Source organism: Mustela putorius, unplaced genomic scaffold, assembly GCF_011764305.1.
Source record: "Mustela putorius furo isolate JIRA1106 unplaced genomic scaffold, ASM1176430v1.1 tig00000127_pilon_pilon_pilon, whole genome shotgun sequence".
In the NCBI taxonomy this organism is placed as follows: Eukaryota; Metazoa; Chordata; class Mammalia; order Carnivora; family Mustelidae; genus Mustela; species Mustela putorius.
The window spans coordinates 3,289,631-3,314,582 of record NW_025421288.1 but is presented as its reverse complement, the minus strand read 5'-3'; the positions used below and the strand labels follow the sequence as shown (position 1 = coordinate 3,314,582).

At 35.4% G+C, this 24,952-nt stretch overlaps 3 protein-coding genes across 3 annotated transcripts; all 3 read right to left on the bottom strand.

Moving 5' to 3' along the window:
* Positions 1 to 4,151: 4,151 nt before the first annotated feature.
* Positions 4,152 to 5,525, bottom strand: LOC101686483 (olfactory receptor 1044). The gene is made up of 2 exons (XM_004782240.2): positions 4,617 to 5,525; positions 4,152 to 4,169 (listed from the first exon to the last, which is right to left on the bottom strand). Exons 1-2 carry the CDS (start codon positions 5,523 to 5,525, stop codon positions 4,152 to 4,154), a joined length of 927 nt encoding a protein of 308 aa, XP_004782297.2.
* A 9,770-nt stretch (positions 5,526 to 15,295) lies between these two features.
* LOC101686205 (olfactory receptor 8U1-like) lies at positions 15,296 to 16,240 on the bottom strand. The gene has a single exon (XM_004782239.1). It carries the CDS (start codon positions 16,238 to 16,240, stop codon positions 15,296 to 15,298), a length of 945 nt encoding a protein of 314 aa, XP_004782296.1.
* A 7,556-nt stretch (positions 16,241 to 23,796) lies between these two features.
* LOC101685908 (olfactory receptor 8J3-like) lies at positions 23,797 to 24,744 on the bottom strand. The gene has a single exon (XM_004782238.1). The coding sequence runs from the start codon at positions 24,742 to 24,744 to the stop codon at positions 23,797 to 23,799; it is 948 nt and encodes a 315-aa protein (XP_004782295.1).
* Positions 24,745 to 24,952: the final 208 nt, after the last annotated feature.

Sequence of the window (24,952 nt, the reverse complement as noted above, 5' to 3'; positions counted from 1 at the left end):
GATATTACATTTGTTATGATTGTGGAAGTCTTCAGCTTCAAGTCAATATAACGAAAATGATGCTATAATAAGAATGTAAGTTCAAAGAAATGTGAAAATATGGGCACCTGGGTGGCTCGGTCAGTTCAGCATCTGCCTTTGGCTCTGGTCAGGATCCCAGGGATTGAGCCCTGTGTCAGTATCTCTGGTCAACAGGAAGCTGCTTTTCCCTCTCCCTCTGATGCTTTCTCTATCTCATCATTTCTATCTCTGTCTCTCACTCTCAAATAAAATAAATAAAATATTTAAAAAAACAAATCAGAAGCACCTGGGTGGCTCCGTGGGTTAAGCCTCTGCCTTTGGCTCATGATCTCAGGGTCCTGGGATCAAGCCCAGCATCAGGCTCTCTGCTCAGTGGGGAGTCTGTTTCCCCCTCTCTCTCTTTGCCTGCCTCTCTGCCTACTTATGATCTGTCAAATAAATAAATAAATAAAATCTTTAAAAAAATAAAAATAAAACACAAATTAAAAAAAAACACAAATAAGTGTGAAAATATAATTTTTAAGATTCTGTCTAAAATAATAAACACCCAGAGTTTAATTTAATATTTAACTTAACAGACTCTTGACCTTATATGTTCCTGTTGTTTATGTTTAAGCCGAGTAAACTCATAGTTTCATATTATGTATTACTGGAATGGTATTCAGGAAAGAAGAAAATTTTCATAAGTTAATTCAACAATGTAATGTATGCTGGGTAACCCTAAGTATATTTACTAAATACACTTGCAAGAACAGCCTAGACATTTCTTAAAACAAAGTGTAAGGGATAGTTATTTATCATTACAGATAGTAAACTGTATTATAAACTGGAGAATGTAAAACAAAATAGGAATCTGTGGCAGGACAGTGAATGTTTATCACAGGAAAAAAGTGCTAATTTGTAGCATCTGTTGATTTTCTGATTTATATGATGCAAATATTCCCACTGTCACTGATTTCAGGCCACAAACTTAAAGCCACTGAACATGGAATTGGGATAAATACAGATTATATCTTTTGCAAAATATTAGGAGAGATACTGGTGGTACTTCTATACAAAAGTAGGTTGATAATATAAGCAAAAATCATATAAAATATTATTTAATAAAACACGTATGTTTATATTATACCATATGCTAGAGAAACACTTAGAATCAATAATGAGTCTCTCTTTACAATGTATTTGTATCTATAACTATAAATATCTCTCAATAGACTGATAAATTTCAAAGAGAAAAAGTTCATTTTATAAAATATGAAAGGATTAGCTAACAGTAAGTTGTTCACTAAATCAATCAAATTAAAAGAATGGTTATACCCAGGGTTGCTAAAGGTGTAGGAAAACAAAAACAACCTTACACATCCAAAGAAGATGAAATTTGTCTTCATCTTTATGGAAGACGATATGCTAGTAAGCATCAAAATTGTTAATTAGTCCTGCCGCTAATACGATGGTTTTAACACTAAGCAATTAGAGAAATGATAAAAGCATGCAAGTATATGAATGGTTTCATTTTTACCTACCCAAAATTGAAAGTTGTCTAAGTATACTCTGAAATTTATTCATTTATTACACATCTCAGTAAAACATTAAGTAGTCATTCAAATGCTGAAATAAGTCTACATTTATTGATACTAAAAAATGTTCACAATATAGTATGTTGAAAAGAACAGCATGATACACAGGTTATTTGGTGATAAATGATTTCTATATATGCACATCACATTATGCCCTATAGATATTTATACACAGAGGGAAAATACACAAACCATGTATGCCACAATGTTAACTGTAATTATGTCTGTGAGGTGGTATTGTAGCTTTTTCTCCTTACTCATTGTAATCATCCTTTACATTTTGCATTAACCCTACTTCAACAAGCTTGATTTCAATTTCATTTTTTTAAAGATTCATTTATTTGACAGAGAGAGAAAGAGAGCATAAGCAGGGGGAACAGCAGAGGCAGAGGGAGAAGTGGGCTCCCCACTGAGCAGGGAGCCCAATGGATCCCAGGACCCTGGGATCATGACCTGAGCCAAAGGTAGAAACTTAACCATCTGAGCCACCCAGGCTCCCTTGATTTCAATCTGAAATGTACATTTCCATGTTACTATGCATTCCACATCAATGAATACGGATAACTTAATTTTTCACATTGGTTATTCTTATAATTTGTGTTTACCTGGTGCCCATAAAGATGTTTGAAGTGTTCTTAATCATTACCGCTAAAAATGACTCCATAATCCCCACATTTTGGGGGATAATATTTCATTGTGATATGTTGCAAAGGTGGACTAATTTGTTAAAAAATTAAAAACAATTCTCCTCAAAGAGGACAAAACCCATTTACAAAATCATCAAATTTGAAGTAAAAATCATGGCAACTGTTTTTCTCTTATATTAAAATTGTTTGTCAAATCTCCAGATTTAATTGGAAGTTCTTAAATCTTACCTTGGGTGGTTTCCTAAATGTTCAACATTTTAGAATTAAGAGTAAGAAGTCTAAAAATTTTCAATTTCAAAAGTCTTTTACTCTGAAATGTTTTTATTTTAATCCATTGCCTTCTTGAATCCTAAAACAATAGATTCATCAGATGATATTGTTTTCACCTACTTATTGCTGAGGAAACTGAGGAACAATTTGTAAGTGGAGTAAATTGTGTTCTTATTCAGCCAATGTGAGACTCAGGCTTTTAGACTCCAAGGAATCTGTGCTTTTTAATGGCACAGCTGAGGCACAGAGAATGCACAAGCCACCAAGACAGGAGCTTGTGAATTCAGGGATATCAATAATAGACTTCGTGTATATAGCATACAGACTCACAACCTGCTGCAGGAGTTCTGACAGAAAACAGGGAGCCATGGAAATGTTCAATAGTAGGTAAATGTGTTTAAAGAAAAAAGAAGGAAAGAAACTGTTGAGAATCATAAGTCAGAGCAGCCAGCCTGTGTCTCTATGATCCGTCCAAGTAGAATCAAAAGTGCACACTGACCTAAGGAAAGTTTAAATGTAATATCTCTCTGGCTGTTAATAACATTTTAGTCTTTTCTGTCTTTAAGCATTGAAATGACCCATAGATTGAAAAAAATATATTAGTAAGCATGAGTTGCAAACTCAAAACCATTTTCCATGTAATTTAAAATTGTAAAATGATCATTGGATTTATTTGAAACATATACATACATATCTATATCTACATATAGATAAATCATCTCATCTATAAATATAAATGTACATCTATTTATCTATATCACAGTTACCAGTTGTGTATGGTAATACTTGCTTATAAATGGCTCTCTGAAGTTCATCAGTATACCTGGGACTAGAACTCAGGTCTTTAAGCTCATAGAAAGATGGAACATGATCTACAAGTACCCATTGACTGTTACCCCTTTCATATTGTTGAATCTTTAAGAAGACTCAAAAACAAACACTATATGTCCTCATTTAATTGAGAAACTGGTGAAAGCCCACACATAGGCTTCATTGTCCAATGGGTTAATTGTGTTTTAAGTTAGACTTTGATTAATAAGGATCAACTTACACAAGCTTTGCCCCGTATAAATCTTATGATCCTTGATACTGGCAAAATATTCTAGAATGTTTCCATTGTTTTGAGTTAATTTATTTGGAGTGGATGATGCCCTTGAGATGCAATCCCTGAATTACCTTATTATTTTTTTAAATTTTAGATAATTGGAAAAAATATATGAGATCTCATAGGCTTAAAAAAAATTAGTTTACTTAAGAGTCTTTTGGGGCCAAGCCAGACTTTCAGGTCAGTAGAAAGTTGTGTTAAAACAGTCAGAAAGTAAAGTTAGGACGTATTATTATTCTCTTTAATAAAGGCAGGTTGTTAAATTATAATATGGAACGGTTTTGTATTATCATATATCTTTAAGAAATTAGCATATTAGGAAAATAATATTTACACTATGCATCTTTGCTTTTCACACGGGATATTGTTCATGTAGTCATGTAGAGAAATCTGAACTAGGAATTTTGGAAGGTGGGATCAGAACTTTTGTCCATGTTCTGCCTGGAACTAGTTATAGAGCAAATTAATGGTTTTTTTATGCACTTTTTACTTGAGAATTGGGAAAATCAGTAATTTCCTGTGGAACAAAACTTAATTATTTTTAATATACTTTCCATTTAAAATAAGAAAATGGGTATAAATTGTTATGTTTATTTTTACATCTGAGATCTCATTCTAAGTGAAAATATTTTGAAAATTTCATTATATAGTGAGCAGATATACAGAAATCACATTAAAAATAGACATTCTGGGGCACCTGGGTGGCTCAGTGGGTTAAGTCCTGGGATCGAGTCCCGGATCAGGCACTCTGCTCAGCAGGGAGCCTGCTTTTTCCTTTCTCTGTCTGCCTGCCTCTCTGCGTACTTGTGATCTTTCTCTGTCAAATAAATAAATAAAATCTTTAAAAAATAATAAAAATAAAAAAAATAAAAATATACATTCTGACAGTTTTTAAGAGGAAAAACCAGACAATGAAGAGAAGCCCATTCATACTTATTCAAATCACGTCTTCAATTTCATGAACATTTTAAAAGCCTGGTTTCTACTGATGATAACTTTCTTCAGGGCATCTTTCACTTCCTTGTTCCTGAGACTGTAGATTAAGGGGTTCAACATGGGAATGATCACTGTGTAGAAGACAGAGGCCATTTTGTCTGTGTCTAGGGAATGGTTTGAGCTTGGCTGTAAGTACATAAAGATGAGGGTCCCATAGAATATGGTGACAGCTAGCACATGAGAGCCACATGTGGAGAAAGCCTTGTGCCTGCCCTCAGCTGAACGCATCCTCAGGATGGCAGAAATAATAAACACGTAGGAGACAAAGACAACTAGAAGGGAAGAAATGAACATGATCCCAGCACAAGCAAAGATCCAAAGCTGTTTGGAGTGAGTGTCTGAGCAGGTTAGCCTGAGGAGAGGCATGTCATCACAATAGAAATGATTGATGATATTGGAGTGACAGTAGGAGAGACGAAAGGTAAGGATGGTATGAAACAGTGCAACCAGAAAGCTATAGCTGTAGGGGACAGCCACAAGCTGAATGCAGATTCCTGGGGACATTACAACCATGTAGAGGAGAGGATTACAAATGGCCACATATCGGTCATAGGCCATGGAAGCCAGCAGCAAGCACTCAGCAGTCATGAAGGCCAGGAAACAGCCTAACTGAGCAGCACATGCATTGAAGGAGATAACATTTTGTTTGTATAAGAAATTTCCAAGCATTTTGGGTGTAATGACAGAAGAGTAACAGAAATCAACAAAAGCTAGGTTGCTAAGAAAGAAGTACATTGGTGTGTTGAGTCTTGAGTCTGTTCTAATGACTAGGATCAAACCTAGGTTGCCTACTACTGTGAAAAGATAGATAGATAAGAAAACCACAAAGAGTGGCATCTTCAACTCCTGTTGATCTGTGAGGCCCATGAGAATAAATTCTGTCACTTGGGTGCAGTTACTCTGGGCCATGTGTCTTTCGTGTACCTGGATGAAAAGAAGAAAATCAGGTCTAGTTTAATTGAATTAAGTGTACTGTTTAGCTCCCTCACCTCCCCCACTGGAAGCTCTCAGAACCCAGTCCTCTTGGGTCTTTATGGAGACTTCACTAAGTAGTCATGACTGAGTCATTGGCCATTGGCTGATTCAGCTTCCCATCTCCCAATCTAGGGTGGAGTCCAAAAGTTATGTCATTAACATAACAAGACACACGTTTCACCTTCATGTCTTTGTAGCATTTTATGGAACTGTGAATGAAGACCAAATATATCAGAGAAATAAATATCTCTTATAAGTCGTTATATCACAGTGTTGCAAAAAATATGAGATTACAGTCTCAATTATGGCAAAGCAATGACTAGTAATTGTGTCCCTTTTCAAAGCACTCAAACTTCCTTAGCTTGTTTGCTGAAATTCAAAATTCAGACAATCTTCTGAAGGAATAAATGTAAATTTTCGATTGGGGCTAATTTAATTTATTCCATCTCTGAGAAAGAAGATTCACTGGAGTTTCTAGCTCATTTAGCACTTTTATAATGGACGATTTCTCTTCTAATGACAGATAACTTTTGAAAGATGGCATTTTACTGGGATTGAAGCCAAGAAGAATAGTAGAAAGAACCCTGATACAACTGAGGTATCTGTATTTGAATTTGGCTTTGTTACTCTCTGGTCACATAAGCTTTAGGGTGGCAAAAATTCAGTTTGTTCCTCATTTTCTTAACCTATAAATGATCCTAATTTGTATCTAAAAGGATTGAAAATATTAAGAGGAAGTTATTTATCCCCACTGTAGGACAGAGACAAATACATTTTAAAATAGAAAATACTGGACACCTGAGAGGCTCAGTTGGTTAAGTGTCTGCCTTCGGTTCAGGTCATGATCCTAGGGTGTTAGGATGAAACCTGGCATTGTGCTCCCTGCTCAACAGGGAATCTGCTTCTACATCTTTCTGTATGTGCCCCCTCTCTCTCTTTCACCTTCTCTCAAATAAATAAATAAAATCTTAAAAAAAACAAAATAGAAAATATCGTGTTAAAAAATTGTTCCCCTGATACATTAAAAGGTAGATGTTCAGAGAAGGGAGTGTAATCACTTTGAAAATTCACTGGCAGCAGGGTAGACAGTGCTTATGGATCAGGGTACAATACCTCCTGGTCTTAAAACACAGAGGTTATTGAATAAGAAAAATGGAAAAATCCTTAAATGTTGGATGCAGATAGCCATAAAGTTTTATGTGCAATATGTATTTTAAATTAAAGATGGAGAAGAGTGCCTTAAAATTTTAGATCTTTAAATGTAGTTCCAGCAATGCATAATTACCAAGAGAAACATATAGCATAATTAATATATTTTGTTATGTCAGGGAATAGATGAAAGAATACATCATGAGAAGGTAGATGTTCTTCATAAAGCATAAATATGGAAATCAAAAATACATTTTTAGTGTGTGTTTATACCACTTTCAATGGGACAAAGACAATCTCTTAGATGATATTGATCATAGTTGCCAATCACCATTACATGAAATGAGTAGGTTGTTAAAGCTTTTAAAAGCCTGGCTAGTGATCCTACAAATATATAAATTCAGTTTTGAAGAAATTAAGCAACTATTTGATTGGGGATATTGTTTTCAGGTCCCAAGATGCCGAATAAGGCTTTACTGTTTGGCAGTTGTAAGAACTTCAGTATCCTATTTTATCTTAAAGGGAGGGTATGCATATCTATGGAAATATCTTGGAAGGCATAGTATATATGATCTCTTATCATCTAACTCATGATATTTTATATTCAAATTCCACTCCCATGTCTTCCCTCTGTTACAGCAAACACACATAATCTAATTAGAAAGATTGTGCTGCAGTCCTGAATTACAACATGCCCCTGTAGGCTTCCTTACTTTCATATGTGCTTTTTCATAGGTGCTCTTCTCTACCAGGTGGATGGTGGATAGAGACCTGGAAGGAAAACTCCGATTTATCTTTCAATAAATTTATCTTTCAAATCCCGCCTCTCCTGTAAAGACTTCCCTGATTCCTAATTTCCATGCTGTATGACCCACCAGTTTTCTTTTTTGTGCTCCAGAAACATTTTATACATAACTCATTTTCATATCATCTCCCATTTCTGGCAGTCATCTGTTTTGGTATATCTTCTCTTAATAGATTGAGACTCCATTCACTTTCCAATGTAGTCCTTTCTATACACTGGGTAGTGGGGTATCAAATATGACTTTTTCTAATAATATTTCAATACTTACTTCCCTTGCTTATAATTTATGCTATTTACTTATATTGATACATTGAAGAAATATTGATGACTTGATTTTAATGTGCTCACATATCATTCTTGATAAAATAACTAAATTTCACAAAAAAGAGGACATTTTTGATAAATTATAATCTAGTCCATTAAGTGCCTGACTTTTCCAAATGATATAATAGACATTATTTTGGATATCTCATTTTTTAAAAAAATTCATATTAATAATAAGAAATATACTTTATATAATGGCACATATAAATAATGAAATAAGATTAGAGGAAACAGTTTTTACCTTTATTTTAGAAAATGCCACCTAAAATGTTTTATTCTAAAATCCATTCCATTCTATTCTAGTTCGTTTTGAAAATACTCATTTTGATCCCAATTTTAAAGATAGTCTTCAAAAATACCTGGGTAGAGGGTGTTCCTATTTCATCTCCAGGTGAATTTGGTCAACAACAGCCTGCAGGGTTTTGTCAGTGACTCTATCCCAAGGGATCTTATAGGAGTATGATGCAAGTAGATCATCAAAAAAATTACAGTCCATACCCCTTAGAGATCCCAAAGATAGAAATTAATTAACAAGATTCTCTGGTTTTGTGGAATTACAGATCTATAGCTCTTTCTTTAGCATGATGTTATTTCCCTAACATTCCCTAATTTTTGACATTCTATTGTTTATTTATTGCTGTGTTAAGAGTTCATGCTGTTGGGGTGCCTGGGTGGCTCAGTGGGTTAAGCCTCTGCCTTTGGCTCAGGTCATGATCCCAGGGTCCTGGGATTGAGTCCTACATCGGGCTCTCTGGTTGGCAGGGAGCCTGCTTCCCCCTCTCTCTCTGCCTGCCTCTCTGCCTACTTGTGATCTCTCTCTATCAAATAAATAAATTTTTAAAAAATCTTAAAAGAGTGATGTTGTTGTTGCTTAGTAACAAGGTTTAAATTTATCTTTCAAAGAAAAGTAAGAGATACCTTGTGAACCTTAGAACATATCTTTCAAAGAACTATATAGCTAATTCTCTCAATAACTATTCCAGAATATTTTAACACATGATATTCTTTCTTTGTCTTACCCTTTGAAATGCTCATGAAGCATCTGTTTCTTTTTTCAGGTTCTCTCTATCAGTTATTATTTCATTTCCTTGATGACTAGGTCTAAAGAGCACTTTTCTACATTGTTTAGTTAATCCATCTGAGTTCCAGAGCAAGACTGTGCAGGAAGAACACAGTTTTAATATTCATTGGAGGAAAATGCATTTACTGTGGACTGAATTGTATTGTGCCCTCTGCCCCCAGCATTCCCAAGTTGAAGCCCTAACCCTGCAGTGTGATGGTACTTGGAGATGGGGCCTTTGGAAGGTGATTAGGATTAGATGATGGATTAGTGTCCTTGTAAAAAGAAACGCCAGAGTACTTCCTCCTCCCCCTACACATGCTAAAAAAGAAGGCTTCATGCAAACAAACAATAAGCTAGTGGTCATCGACAAGCCTAGAAGATAGTTCCCACCAGGAACCAAATTGATCAGAAGATTGATCTTAGACTTTCCAGCCTTCAGAACTATGAAAAAATAAATTTCTGATGGTTAAGCCACCAAGTTTATGGATTTTGTTACAGCTTGAGATGAAAAAAGTGGCATCTTTGTGGAAACAAAATAATCCTTGATACTGCAAAAGGTTTTTTTTTTGGGGGGGGAGTTACAGAATTATTTCTTTTTTTCCAATATAGTGCATTAGAGGCCAGCATTTAACTGAGTATGTGCCAGATTTCTCAAATGTATCTTTTAGAGGTATCAAATAGACAGAAGGTAAAACATACAACTGAAACTATACACAGTAACCTTAAAAGATGTAAATGAAAAGATCAGTAAGGCATTGGTGCAAATGCCTGGGGTCTTAAACAAGGAGAAGTTTATGTCATCAAGGAATATAACAGTGGGCTTCAGTGTGGTGGTGGTGGTGATGGTGGTGGTGGTGAGGTATTTAACATTATTTGTGAGTGATGCATTAACATATCTGGTTCACTGAAGACTAAAAAGAAGCAATTCCCTAAGGATTGTAGCCTGACATAGTCACATTGTGTCAGTGTTAATTAGAATACACCTATAAGCAAGAACTATGTTTGAAATATTAATTATTCTATGAATAATCAGTACTTAATTCTGTTTTAAGCTGGCAAACATACTTAATACAGATAGCAAATGCTCTGTTCTTATTTATATGCTGTTATAAAATGCCTTGGCTTGGTACCTGGGAATAAGATGTTAGAACTAAAACTAAGACATCTTCTAATTAATTCATGCATTTAAGTAAATTAGATTGAATTCAAATGACAAGAGAAGTTATTTACTGTCATTTGTTATCATTGTATTTTATAATGTTATTTAAACATTTTTTTAAATAAAATAAACATTAGTTTTATGTATGTTATAAAAGGCTCTTCCCAGTGAATGTTTCATCTTCCCACTGTTTTTACATTTTTTCACATTTATTAAAATTTACTGCAGAAAAATTAAAAAACAAAGTGAAAAAATTCCCTTAATTTTTAAATCTTTAAGTAAGAGTTGCTCAAAATAATTCATCAAATTTGGGGGGAGGGGACAGCAACTAGGAGACACCTAGGGAAACTTCCAAACAGAAGAATCTGTTCTACATGTCACTAAGGGGTGGTTCCTTGATTCTATGCATTTGCATCATTTGTCACAAATGCATAGCACCATGCAATATAACAAGTAAATTTTATATGTAAACAAATAAAAAATTAAAGAGATTGTTGGCAGATAACAGGAAGAAATGCATACTCTGACGAATGCATCTAACTCCATTGTAAATATTGTAAACATATGATATTTATCATATTGTAAATATATGATATAACCACACTGAAGTGTGGGATCAACTAGCCAAACTAACACTAGACAATGGTGTTTTGATTAGAAACTGAAATTATATACAAGGAACTATATATAAACTCTGTATTTTAGTTTGCAAATTTGTTTCTCATGGGGGTTCTAGTTAACAATTCTGAAATTGGCATACTATATCAGAGCTTAACAAAGAATTAAATTTTTTTTTTTTTAATTGGAAGGGCTTAGGTTTCTCATTGTTGGAGAGAACCTTATAGATAAGCAAAAACTTAAGTCTGGAATGAATCCTGTGGTACTGCCTTAGAGTGGAAAATGTCAGAATGAACTCAGGTTTAGCTTAATATATACACAGAACTCTCTCCAATCCCCCATTGGAAACATTATCCTCAAAATTATGTAGAGGGTTTTAGAGGGGAGGATGAGCCTGGTGGTGGGGATTAAGGAGGGCACGTATTGCATGGAACACTGGGTTTTGTACATAAACAATGACTCTTGGAACACTGCATCAAAAACTAATGATGTATTTTATGTTGGCTAACATAACACCATTAAAATAAATAAATAAAGACAACTATCATATGATCTCCCTGATATGAGGAAGTGGAGATGCAACATGGGGGATTAAGGGGGTAGGAGAAGAATCAATGAAACAAGATGGGATTGGGAGGGATACAAACCATAAGTGACTCTTAATCTCACAAAACAAACTGAGGGTTGCTGGGGGGAGGGGTTTTGGGAGAAGTGGGTGGGGTTATGGACATTGGGGAGGGTATGTGCTATGGTGAGTGCTGTGAAGTGTGTAAACCTGGCAATTCACAGACCTGTACCCCTGGGGATAAAAATATATTATATGTTTATAAAAAATTAAAAATTAAAAAAAATAAGAGCAAGCAAACATAAATAAATAAATAAATAAACAAGTAAAAATTACGTAGAGTGTTGGGGATTTTCTCTTATCTTTTTCTCCTTCGATCCTCCTGTGGAAGCTCTAGAGAATATGAAGTTTTCATGGCATCTCCCATGAGAAAGTACAATTGGGACTCATTTGTCCCACATTCCTTCACAATATAAGAGAGTGGTCTGGGAGAACTTGGGGTTGAGCTTCTGAAAAATAAATATATAAATATAGTTGTTTAGAAATTTCCTCATATTATGGAACAAATTATAACAAATTATGATAAATGATGATGGTGGAGGGGTGCCTGGGTAGCTCAGATAGTTAAGTGTCCGCCTTTGACTCAGGTCATGATATCCAGGTCCTGGGATCCAGCCCTTCATCCGGCTCCTTGCTCAGCAAGGAGTCTGCTTCTCCCACTCCCTCTGCAACTCCCCTCCACTCGTGCTTGGTCTCTCTCTCCCTCTCTCTCTCAAATGAATAAAAAAAAATCTGCAAAAAATAATGACAGTGGAAACCCTGGATCTCCAAACATGTTGTTAAAACTTCATTATTTCAATAACATGTGAGATCAAATTTTAAATGAAACCCACACAACAATTTATCTAATTCTATGTTTTCCCTAGCAGCATTACTGAAGAAAAGTTATACTTCTTAACACTTTGGAAAGAGCAACCATTTTCCAAGCAATGTTACTCATTCATGTCTCAAATTTTACAAGTGATGAAATACCATTTTAAAGTTAGGTTTTACAATTACAAAGCAATAGAAGCCCTGGTGAACTCCAGGTCCTCAAGAGTATTACTGCAGCTAATAAAACTGCTTATAATTGGAGGTACAAGTGGACATAGTTGTTAGAAGGAACAGAGGAGCCACAGACAGAGGTCAGGTGCAGTACTGGTGAGAGAGACTTCCATTGGCAAAGTCAAACTTTTGAGATGCCTGTGAGAAAGTGGAAATCAGAGAATTATGGGCTACAGGGGACTATAGACTATATTTAGATCCATAGTTTTCAGACAGTGCTTTGAATGGTCATCTGATTCTACAGAGAGGACTCCAGTGCTGTTGAGTGGCCTGAAGGAATATGTTTGGAAAATGTGTTAATAAGAACAATAGGGCCAATCTTTGGTCCTCCATCCCATTCAATCAGAGGAGCCATAAACGGTATTGTTGTTATTATTAATAACAACAGGGTTATTATTATAAAAATTCATTTGTGACCAAAGTAATTCTGTAAAAGAAAACAAATTAAAGCCATATGCTTAGTACAACCCCATCATATTACCAATGAGAAGGAAATAATGGATTTCCAAAAGTAATTTGACTAGTGCTACAATGAAGAGTTAGGTTCACACCCCCTGACATTGACATCTATTCATTTGTCTTCCTTCTCCTAGAAGAAAAGGGATCCAGAGTTTTGTGGCTAAGAATAAACTAGACCTGCCTATAAATCCTAAAGAATTATTCAGACTTTTATTTTTTCAGTTTTGTCTTTAATCATCTGAGCCTATTTTGTGATAAGAAGAATTGGAAACACTCTAGAGAGACTCAGCATGCTGACAGTGACAAATGTCAAACAATTTTCATGTTTCAAGATAATTTGTTATCAAAGAGGCATTGTTTTCTACAAAATTATACAAATAATGTAGTGTACAGAAATTGTAATACCATCTTAAGTTGAGTTTCCCAAAAAGGAGACACTGAGTCAAGAATTTGTATAAATGTCATTTATTAGGCATTATTCCCAATGGCAGTCATTAAATTGAGTAGGAAGTGAGGCCTGGAAAGGAAATAGACCAAGTATAGGTGCAGTACCAAAATCCCATAATAGGAACTTCAATTAGATTCCATGGGAGAGTTTTGGAAACAGGGTAGGTCACACTTTGCAGTTGCTCTAATGAATAGGCTAAGGAACTTGAGTGTTTATACTCCTGTGTATATAGCAGTAATTGGCTAAGGTCTATCCCTGGCAGGATGTAAATTCCCAATAACTTCATGGCCACCTGGAAGGCAGGCAAAACATCTTCACAAAACTTATATCATTCTCCATCTCGAGAGGGGGAAACACCATGCAAATAAGGTAAAGGGATCACATGAGGCAGTGGGTATAAAAGTGTGGTCCTGGACAAGCAGCATCAAGCCACGTTGGGAACTTGTTGGAAATGGAAATTCTTTGGCTCCCCAAGAGAACTATTGAATCATCAACTCTGGGGATTTGACGCAGCAATCTGTGTTTTAATGAGACTTTCAAAATGCTTGCTTAAGTTCGAGAACAAACCAAAGATGGTTCACAGAAGGAGCACTGATTGTATCCATTGCAGATATGATTTTACTAAAGAAGTAATTTTAGCACAAAAATTATGGTGATATTTAAATCCTAAATAACAACCGCCTTAAACCAGGTACATCTTTTAATGTGGAAGGTCCCTTTATGGGCTGATCACTTTGATGGGTTTAGGTATATAACTTTGAGAGCAGAAGGCTGAGGGAGTTTGGCTGCCCTGTGTTAATTGGAAAGAATGTTGAAATGTCTGGTTCAATCTGGATGGCATATATTAAAGTTAAAAAAAAAAAAGACTTTAAGAAAAGAAATGGTGCCAAAAACAAAGGGGTGTCTGTAATAACGATAGTATGAAAGAAAACAAAACAACAGAAAATTTAGCAATTATGAATTCATATATAACTTACTATGACATCCCAAAACATATGAAATAAAATGGGCAGAGAAGAACATTAAAACATAATTTAACTGGGATTTAATAACACTCAACAATTGATTGAGTAAATAAAGAGAAAATTATCAAGGCTATAGAAGAAGACTTGAAAAACACTCTCTACCACCTTGACCCAAATAATAAGTCTACAACAATTATTTCAGAAACAATTGTTTAGGATAGGCTTTCTCAGTTGGTACTATTAGCATTTTGGATTCGATCAGTTTTCTTGTGTGAGGGACTTGCCTGTATATTGTAGGTGATTAGTATCATGCTCAGCCTTGATCTTCTAGGTACATAATGGCATAAAGGTTATGTCATTTTATCATGGTCAAAATCAGTGATATTTCCATACATTGCCAAATGAAAATCACTCCCAGTTGATAACACTGGCTTGCAGTTTTCTCTTGGCATTTAATTTGGAATATATTACTGAAGCACTCATAAATATAAAAGCACTCTTATGATCCTAAACCTGCTGTTCGAGGTGTCTACACTTCTGTCTATTCTTGGCCAGTACCTAGTTATGTAGCTATCAGATGACATAAAAACGTAATGTACATATTGTTTCATTTGAGAAAGAACATGATATAATTTTTCTGGTACTTTCTACATATAATTTTAATTCTACGTCACACTTATTTACAAAGAATTCAGAGGATGATACTATATTGCAGTGAGCAAATGTTTATTGACCACCAGCGGGAATCAACACATTCTACTAGTTTAATTAATCAAGGAAAAAATCAGATTGTGGGGGCACCTGGGTGGCTCAGTGGGTTAAAGCCTCTGCCTTTGGCTCAGGTCATGATCCCAGGGTCCTGGGATCGAGCCCCGCATCGGGCTGTCCGCTCTGCGGATAGCCTGCTTCCTCCTCTCTCTCTCTCTGCCTGCCTCTCTGCCTACTTGTGATCTCTGTCTGTCAAATAAATAAATAAAATCTTTAAAAAAAAAATCAGATTGTGAAGGAAAGTCCACTTTTACTTTTTCAATTTTTTTTTCATATTTTATAAACACAAAGCCTGGTTTCTACTGATGATAACTTTTTTCAGGGCATCTTTTACATCCTTGTTCCTGAGGCTGTAGATTAAGGGGTTCAGCATAGGAATGATCACTGTGTAGAAGATGGAGGCCATTTTGTCTGTGTCTAGGAAATGGTTTGAGCTCGGCTGTAAGTACATAAAGATGAGGGTCCCATAGAATATGGTGACTGCCAGCATGTGAGAGCCACATGTGGAAAAAGCTTTGCGCCTGCCCTCAGTTGAGCGCATCCTCAGGATGGTAGAAATTATGAACATGTAGGAGACAAAGACAATCAGAACAGAGGAAATGGACGTGATCCCAGCACAAGCAAAGATCCAAAGCTGTTTGAAGTGAGTGTCTGAATAGGTTAGCCTGAGGAGAGGCATGTCATCACAATAGAAATGATTGATGATATTGGAGTGACAGTAGGAGAGACGAAAGGTAAGGATAGTATGAAACAGTGCCATCAGGAAGCTATAGCTGTACGGGATGGCCACAAGCTGAATGCAGATTCCTGGGGACATTACAACCATGTAGAGGAGAGGATTACAAATGGCCACATATCGGTCATAGGCCATGGAAGCCAGCAGCAAGCACTCAGATACCATGAACGTGAGGAAACAGCCTAACTGAGCAGCGCATGCATTGAAGGAGATAACATTTTGTTTGTATAAGAAGTTTCCAAGCATTTTGGGTGTAATGACAGAAGAGTAACAGAAATCAACAAAAGCTAGGTTGCTAAGAAAGAAGTACATTGGAGTGTTGAGTCTCGAGTCTGTTCTAATGACTAAGATCAAACCTAGGTTGCCTACTACTGTGAAAAGGTAGATAGATAAGAAAACCACAAAGAAGGGCATCTTTAATTCCTTTTGATCTGTGAGGCCCATGAGAATGAAGTCCTTCACGTGGGTGCAATTTATCTGAGCCATATCTTTTCAAGACATCTGCATAAGGAAGTAGAGAAAAGAGTTAAATTCAAGTTGACATTCCAATAAGTAGTATTTTTTTACTTTCATAATTTGTAAAGAGGCTTCATTGCTAATATAGAGATTGTTAGCATTTTGAGATTCTGCGAATGAGATGGAGAATAGAAAGAGTTGTATGTGGGAACAGCCTACTTCTCTTCTCAAATGCAATGTGTATACAAGGGTGGGACCAATGGAAAAGTTCACATTTTCTTGGTTTCTGTTCAAAGGTCTTGTGCATTAAGCTATTCAAAATTATAATGTAACCTGTTGAAATGTGTAAGTTATTGTTTACTATAACCTATGTTATGTTAACATATGTAATATATTTAATATATTTAATAATCTGAATTATATATTACATAAGAATCTTATATAATTTATAGTGAGTTATACATTATAAATTATAATAGTTTATAAATTGATCCTTTTCAAGAGATTTGGAAATATATGTCTCTGTAAGTCAACTTCTATTTCTTTCAACTTGTTTATCTTTTATTAAGGAAACATAGATTTAAATTGTGTCTCATATATTAATTTTCTTTTTCTTACTTTAAAATGGATCTCTAGGGGTGCCTGGCTGCTCATGCATTAAAGCCTCTGCCTTCTGCTCTGGTCATGATCCCAGCGTCCTGGGATCCAGCCCTGCATGGGCTCTCTGCTCAGCAGGGAGCCTACTTCCTCCCCTCTCTCTGCCTGCCTCTCTGCCTACTTGTGATCTCTGTCTGTCAAATAAATAAATAAAATCTTTTAAAAAAATAAAATAAAATGAATCCCTATTTTTCTTATTCATTTTACCCAAGTTTCTTTATTTTTTTTTCTTTTTCACGATTTATAATTAATATGATTTATTATTTTGAAATAGTATTATTGTGCATTGCCCATGGAACTAACCAAGTTAGATCTCTCTGTATATGCATCTGATAATTCTGCTAATTTTTAATCACTGGGTATTTAATCTTTAGTGGTCTGTAAAATGCAGTTAATGACATTATCTAAATAGGAAGAAGGGAACAGATAGTTCTTGGAATTAGTGACTGACTTTCATAGGCTTGACTTTCATAATTGAATTATTGAGTATCTAAAATTCATGGAAATTTATCTTAGTAAGGCATAGAAATTATAGAACCATATTCTTACTATTAATGTCATCTCTCTCTTCTTTTCCTTCTCTCTCTCTCTCCCTTTTTATCTCTCTGTTTCTGTCTCTCTTTCCAGCTCTTACACCTGAGAAATGAAAACAAATCTTGTCACGTGATGGCATAGAGCTTATAAATATATCCAGAATAATTGTCTCATGACTCGGAATGTGCTTTTCTTGCACATTCTTTTGTGTTCTATGAGAATCTGTTTTATTCTAACTAGTCAAAATAATCTTGGTGAAGATTCTAAAATGTGAACCATGATCTAGTAGTATTTACAAAGGAGCTTCAAAAGCTACACTCTGGCACAGCCCACACCAGCTCTATTTTTACCAATCTCAGTCATTAGTAACTCATCTACAAACAGACCTAAGGAACACCTCCTGCCCCGATCTACAAGCAGGACTATGCACATTCTATACTTGTCTTGATTATGTCCAACTGCCACTCCCTTAGAAGCTTATGTCGATTCACTCATTCTCTCCTCCAATAACATATGTTGAGAACCATTGATTTCCAGGCACGACTGTCTGGAGACAGAGCAGTCAGAGAGGAGACAATAGACTAGACTGGAAAGAAAGAAAGCTTTATTCAAATTTCCTTTATTTTTCTTTTCTTTTTTCTTCTTCATTGTTTTGCTCCACTTCTGAAATAGAAACCTCTGACATTTGTACGTACAAACCACTTTACTTTGTATTAAAAATAAAATGTGGGTAATTCTATTTAAAAGTGTATGCAAATTTTTATAATCTCATCCCTGAATATGTTATAATCCCAATTCCATTAATCCTCTCCACCATCAGTGGACATCTGTTGGTTCAGTTAACAGAATTGGTCTCCACCTATCAATATTATGCCTCTCCAAGCTTCTTTGCTTTGTCCTTGCTGTTCCTAGTACTCTGCTCCACAAGAAAAATGATGAAGGGAAATTCATTTATCCTTAAGTCTTGTTAATAAACATCACCTTTTCTGTGAGAGCTACTTCCCATGTTAACATATTTCATATTTTTGTTCTAGAATCCCTTTAGACATGATTCATTTATAGGTCTTGCCACTGTATAACAACCATTTCTTTTCATAACTCTTCCCTTGCTGGGTGTTAGTTAGACACTTACGGTTGAGAGCCACCCTGGCTTTTTGTCATTTCTTAATGCAGTCTCCTCTAAACGTTAGGTAATGAAGAATTACATATTAACGCTGAGTGAACTAATTTAAGATTAATATCGTAGGGCACCTGGGTGGCACAGTTGGTTGAATGTCTGCCTTTTGCTCAGGTCATGGGGCCAGAGTTGGACTCCCTGCTCAGTGGGGAGTCTGCTTCTCTGCACTTTCACCCCACTCTCGCTGCTCTCTCTCAAATAAATAATAAAATCTAAAGATTAATATCATCATAATAATATTTGGCTATTTCTTCCCCTTATTCTTATGTTATAGTCAGTGTTTTGGAAAATATTTCTAATGACACGTTGATGACCTTTGTCTAATATACGCCCTGCTAATCCTGAGTAAAATATTTAGCTACTGTTAATGCAGAAACACAGTAGCTTTTGATAGATTATAATATGGTAAATCATGGGCCTGATTTTTCCTAAATTTTCTCATAGATCCTAAACTGGAATTTTTATTTTTTTAATATAAAAAGAAAATACATATATGAAATAAAATATATACATATTTAATAAATATATAATCTTAAAGGAAAAAATATGTTATATAAAATATATTTTAACTGTAAAAAGAAATTCATATATATACAACTAATGTAAAGTCAGAGAAAACACTGTTCATGTTACAGAAGATACTCCAAGCTTTTTTTATCTAGTCCATCGTATTATACTCTATTTAATTTTTAAAATTCTTGTCTTGAGCTGCTATAGGAATGTTATTACAAGTCAATAAGTCAAAGTTGGCCATTTAGAAAAATGCTCTTCTGACCTACCTGGGTAGAAGGCACTCCTGTTTCTCTGCATAATGGCTTTGAATAGCAGCTGACTACATGTACTTATTAGTGCCTCTCTCCCAAAGGATCTTACTTCAAATGCAAATAAGATTTTCAGAAAAATTATAGTACGTGCTCAGCAGGGATCTCAAGGCAGGCTGAAGATCTATTTCTGTGATTCCCTGTTTTTGAAGAACTGCATATCTATAGCTCTGCCTTTAGTACAAAGTTTTTGCTCTAAGGTTCTCCTAACTCTTAAAATACTATTGGTTAATTTTTAAAAAGATTTTATTTATTTATTTGACAGAGAGAGATCACAAAGTAGGCAAAGAGGCAAGCAGACAAAGAGAGGGGGAAGCAGGCTTCCCACTGAGCAGAGAGCCCGATGTGGGGCTCAATTCCAGGACCCTGAGATCATGACCTGAGCTGAAGGCAGAGGCTTAACCCACTGAACCACCCAGGTGCCCTTATTAGCTAATTTTTTAAAAATTACTTCTTATAGTAGATTATGAGGGTCAATTTTTGAAATTGGCTTTTTTAAAGGACAGGTGTGAATGACCTTTTAAAAATTCTTATAATTTTCTATGAAACATTTATCTTATTCCTCTGAAAACCTACCTCTTAATACCCAAGGCATTTGGTAAAGTTCTGGGACATTCTAGTCACTCTGACCTAGATGATGAATAAGAAATATATTGCCAATTTAGTGTATAGGGAAAGGAATGTGGATATGTGAGTTTTATACACTGACTATGAATTAAAACTTTGCCCCTTACTTTTCCTTTAATAAAAATTGAACTACAATCCTGGGCTACAATATAATGAAAAAGGGGATGAAATCTAACATTTCTTTTTCATGATGTGTAAACAAAACATTTGACTAAAGGAGAAATTACAGAAAATGCTTAAAAATCACAACACGCTTACATTTTGTAAATAATGATCAAGCTAGGTAAAGATCAAGATAGGAATCAAGATAGGGAATTGTGTATGTTTGAATTATATGTTCCAGATATTTAATATTCCTTTTTTTTGTGTATTTAATGTGTCTTTCTTCCTCCCCCCAGATTAAGGAACAGATCTGATACAATGGCTAGATATCCTGTCTCTGCTTGTGCCTTGTTACTAAATGTCATGACTTGTGCTTTGGTATTGAGATGATGGAACATTAAGTACAGTACTATACTTAACATAAAAACAAACAGAATCCTTAGGAATACCAGTTGTTTTTCTGAAGAAGCCATTACACCTTACACATTAAAAGGAAACTCTTCCTAGAATGAGAAATTTTTTAAGTGTCCAGAAATTACACTTGATTCCTCAGTGCTTTTTTGTTTTTATCTTAATTTATTGTATCAGGTCAAAGAATTAAATAAAATAGAACTGGTAGAGGACATTTTAAAGAGCGCCATGGAAAACCAACACTACATTTTCTATGGGAATTTATAAACTTTATTCAGTGAATCCTGCTTATACTTTACATGATGTTCTTGTTTAATATCAGTTCACAGTTTTCTGTTCGGACTTCTCCCAACTGCTATAAGGATCCATATATAACTTATGGTTCAGTTCCTCTTGAACATTCATTTCTTCACCCATGTCTCATCACAAATAAGATTTATAGGGCATTGTGTCTATGAATAAATAGGTAATAAAGACCATGTCCAGTGAGCAGAGCTTGGCTGATCAGACAAACCAATGTAGTAGATCAAGGACTTCCATTTTATAACATTAGACTGTATGAATATATCAACATTTTAAGATTGAGTAACAAGGGATGTGTATTAAAAAACTCTACATAATTTTATTCCTTGTTATTACTTAGTGGATCTATTTGTTCCCATGCCTACATTCAGGGTAATAAGAAGATTCTGAAGTACTACGTGGCCTCCTCACTTTCCTAAAGCTTCTGCTCTAGCTGTTCATTCTAAAACTAGGACCATTCATCAATAATTTTATAATAAACTACAGGAAGGAAGAAACAATGCAAAGTATCAACTAACAGCTTTGTCACAATGTTAGTGCAAATGATAAAAGAAAACTTTTTTCTGGGCTGCCTCCTATTTCTTCTCTCTCCATTTTAGAAGTAATCTAATTTATTTTTTTTTCTTTAATAATTTTTTATTTTTTATAAACATATATTTTTATCCCCAGGGGTACAGGTCTGTGAATCACCAGGTTTACACACTTCACAGCACTCACCAAAGCACATACCCTCCCCAATGTCCATAATCTCACCCCCTTCTCCCAAACACCCTCCCCCCAGCAACCCTCAGTTTGTTTTGTGAGATTAAGAGTCACTTATGGTTTGTCTCCCTCCCAATCCCATCTTGTTTCATTTATTCTTCTTGTACCCACTTAAGCCCCCATGTTGCATCACCACTTCCTCATATCAGGGAGATCATATGATAGTTGTCTTTCTCTGCTTGACTTATTTCGCTAAGCATGATGCTTAGTTCCATCCATGTTGTCGCAAATGGCAAGATTTCATTTCTTTTGATGGCTGCATAGTATTCCATTGTGTATATATACCACATCTTCTTGATCCATAATCTGTAAGGAAATTAGTAGGGAACAGTTTAACAAAGATTTGGGGGAGTAATCCAAGGGTACCCTAATTATAATGCTTTCATGTCTATGAGTCTAATTTTGTTTTGTAGGATTACATTTCCTCTCTTATATCACAATTATTATGACTAAAGATTTAGTACCTATACTTGAAGAAACTCTTAACACTGAATTCATTTATAAGATATTGAGGGTTTCATTCCAGACCAATGTAATAAAGAAAGTATCACAATAAAGTAAATAAAATAAATAAAATAAAACCTTTTGGTTTCCCAAGGCATATAAATTTTATGTTTACACTGTACTGTAGTCTATTGAGTGTGTAATTGTAGTACATCTAAAAAATGTACATACCTTAATTAAAAAAAACTTTATTGCTAAATTATGCTAACCATCAACTGAGCTTTCACTGAGTCATCATTACTGATCAGAGATCACCATCACAAATGTTTGAAATATTGCAAGAATGACCAAAATGTGCCAGAGACACAGAATGAGCAAATGCTATTGGAAACATGTTGCTGATAGACTTGCTCAAGGCAGGGTTGCCTCAGACTTTTTTTAAAAACTGTAATATCTGCCAAGTTCAATAAAGCAAAGTGGAATGAAGTGACATATGCTGGCATCTCTTCCAGTATAGTACTTGCTGATTTGTCGAGAGTCATTCTGAAGATTAAATATCAGATCACTCATAGAGTTGATTAAAATATGGACTTATTGACCTCTATGTGGTGATGTTGATTTGACAGGTCTGAGATACAGGCTGGTTACTTTTATGCAATATTGTACAACAGATTTTGGTGTACACTCACTGATCAAGAACTATCAGAAGACAGAATAAAAATTTTTGCAAACAATTTAAATGTCCCGCTAATGATATAAGGAGTTCTCACACACGTGATTCTTGGAATGTCTAATGATATCACAATACAATACATATATTGCATACAATAAAGAAGGTTGATATTTAGAGTAGCGGGAGAGGAAAATCTTACAGAATCCAGTAAGTTTATGAATCAACATGAACCTATCAATGATTTCACTCTGGGTCTTTCACTAAAAGTTATATAAATTATACTAATTGCATTAAAATAATTTCAATTAGGGCGCCTGGGTGGCTCAGTGGGTTAAGCCGCTGCCTTCGGCTCGGGTCATGATCTCAGGGTCCTGGGATCGAGTCCCGCATCGGGCTCTCTGCTCAGCAGGGAGCCTGCTTCCTCCTCTCTCTCTGCCTGCCTCTCTGCCTACTTGTGATCTCTGTCTGTCAAATAAATAAATAAAATCTTTAAAAAAAATAATTTCAATTATATTTGGTTAGTTTTCAGAATATAAATTTATCAGTGGTATATATATATATATATTTTTTTAATCAAACAGTATTAAGAAAGAGAAAGTTTTATTTTAAATATGATTTTCAGTTTGATTTTACCAACTTGGTTATGAAAAGGATTTTAGCCATCTGTAATAATAGTTCCTCAGATGCCTTGATCCACTATATCCCAATATACCCAGTCAAAAGGCAAAAAGGAAGACAAAGGATAAGAAAGAACAACTTACTTCTCTCATCCATATTGTATTGCTCTGTTCAAACCTATTTACATTTATTTAACTTCTATGTATCCTGACTCCTGCTAATATTTCATTGAAATTGGGTACCAACATATTAAGTTAGCAAATAATGCTCGTTCCTGTTTTAACCTCCTATTTCCAAGAACGTCAGTTTACTTTTGGATTCAGTGCTTCCAAAATCCCAGCTGCTTTTAAATCCTGGAGTTACTTGTAAATCTATAAGTCAGCCACCTAATGTTTGTTTTCTCTGATATGGGATACCTTCTCTAACCATTTCATCATTTACCTTTGGAGTTCTAAAATTACGTTGGTTTCAAAGAGCAGCATGAATTTGCCAGAAATCTCTGTAAGGCAGCCTTCACATCCTTGTTCCGCAGGCTGTAGATCATGGGATTCAACATGGGGATCACCAGCGTGTAAAACACAGAAGCAATTTTATCAGTATCCAATGAGTAGTTAGCTTGCGGCTGCAAGTACATGAATAGCAGTGTCCCGTAGAAAACCGTGACTGCCATCATATGCGAAGCACATGTGGAAAAGGCTTTTCTCCTCCCTTCTGATGAACGCATCCTTAGAATGGACAATACAATGTTGAAATAAGATACTAGAACTATAACTAAGGATAAAACCAAATTTGTAGCTGCGGATATAAACACGATTGTCTCTGGAAGGTAAGTTTCAGAGCAGGACAATGTTAACAGTGGGACAATGTCACAGAAAAAATGATTGATTACATTGGAAGAGCAATAAGACAGAGAAAATATACAAGATGAAACCACAATAGCTGTGGAAAAGCTGTAGAGGTATGTGAGGGACACCAACAGGAGGCAGATCTGTGGAGAGACCACCACCATGTAGAGCAGGGGGTTGCAAATGGCCACATAGCGGTCGTAGGCCATCACAGCTAACGTGAACACCTCAGCTACAATGAAGACCAAGAACCCTCCCATTTGGGTGGCACATTCATAATAGGAGGTGGTTTTCTTCTTTACTAAAAAGTTGATTAGCATTTTAGGAGCAATGACAGTAGAATCACCAAGATTGATGATAGCCAAGTGCCTGAGGAAGAAGTACATGGGCGTTTGAAGCTGAGAGTCAACACTAGTGAGGATGATGATGCCCAGGTTCCCTGCCATGGTCAGCCCATAGATCAGCAGGAAAACAAAGAAGAGTGGAATCTGGAGATCTGGGCGATCTGAGACTCCAGTAAGAATAAACTCAGTGACCTGGGTGAAATTTCCAGGAGCCATGGAAGGGTTTGGATAGTCATCTGTTTGGAGAGGAAAAGGAAGAGTGGTTACAAACTTTAAGAAATTATTTTCTAGGATGGTCATTAGATAGTATATTCCTTAGATGAAATTTCCTGGAACCATGTACTAATCCAACTCAGATATTAATATCAGAGTGCACAGACTAGTTAAATAAATTTTGCAATCATTTGGAAGAGAGGAAAAGCAA

What these genes read in the sequence shown, in the direction of transcription:
- LOC101686205 (XM_004782239.1), bottom strand. Translation starts at nt 16,240, where the DNA reads ATGGCTCAGATAAATTGCACCCACGTGAAGGACTTCATTCTCATGGGC.
- LOC101685908 (XM_004782238.1), bottom strand. Translation starts at nt 24,744, where the DNA reads ATGGCTCCTGGAAATTTCACCCAGGTCACTGAGTTTATTCTTACTGGA.
- LOC101686483 (XM_004782240.2), bottom strand. Translation starts at nt 5,525, where the DNA reads ATGGCCCAGAGTAACTGCACCCAAGTGACAGAATTTATTCTCATGGGC.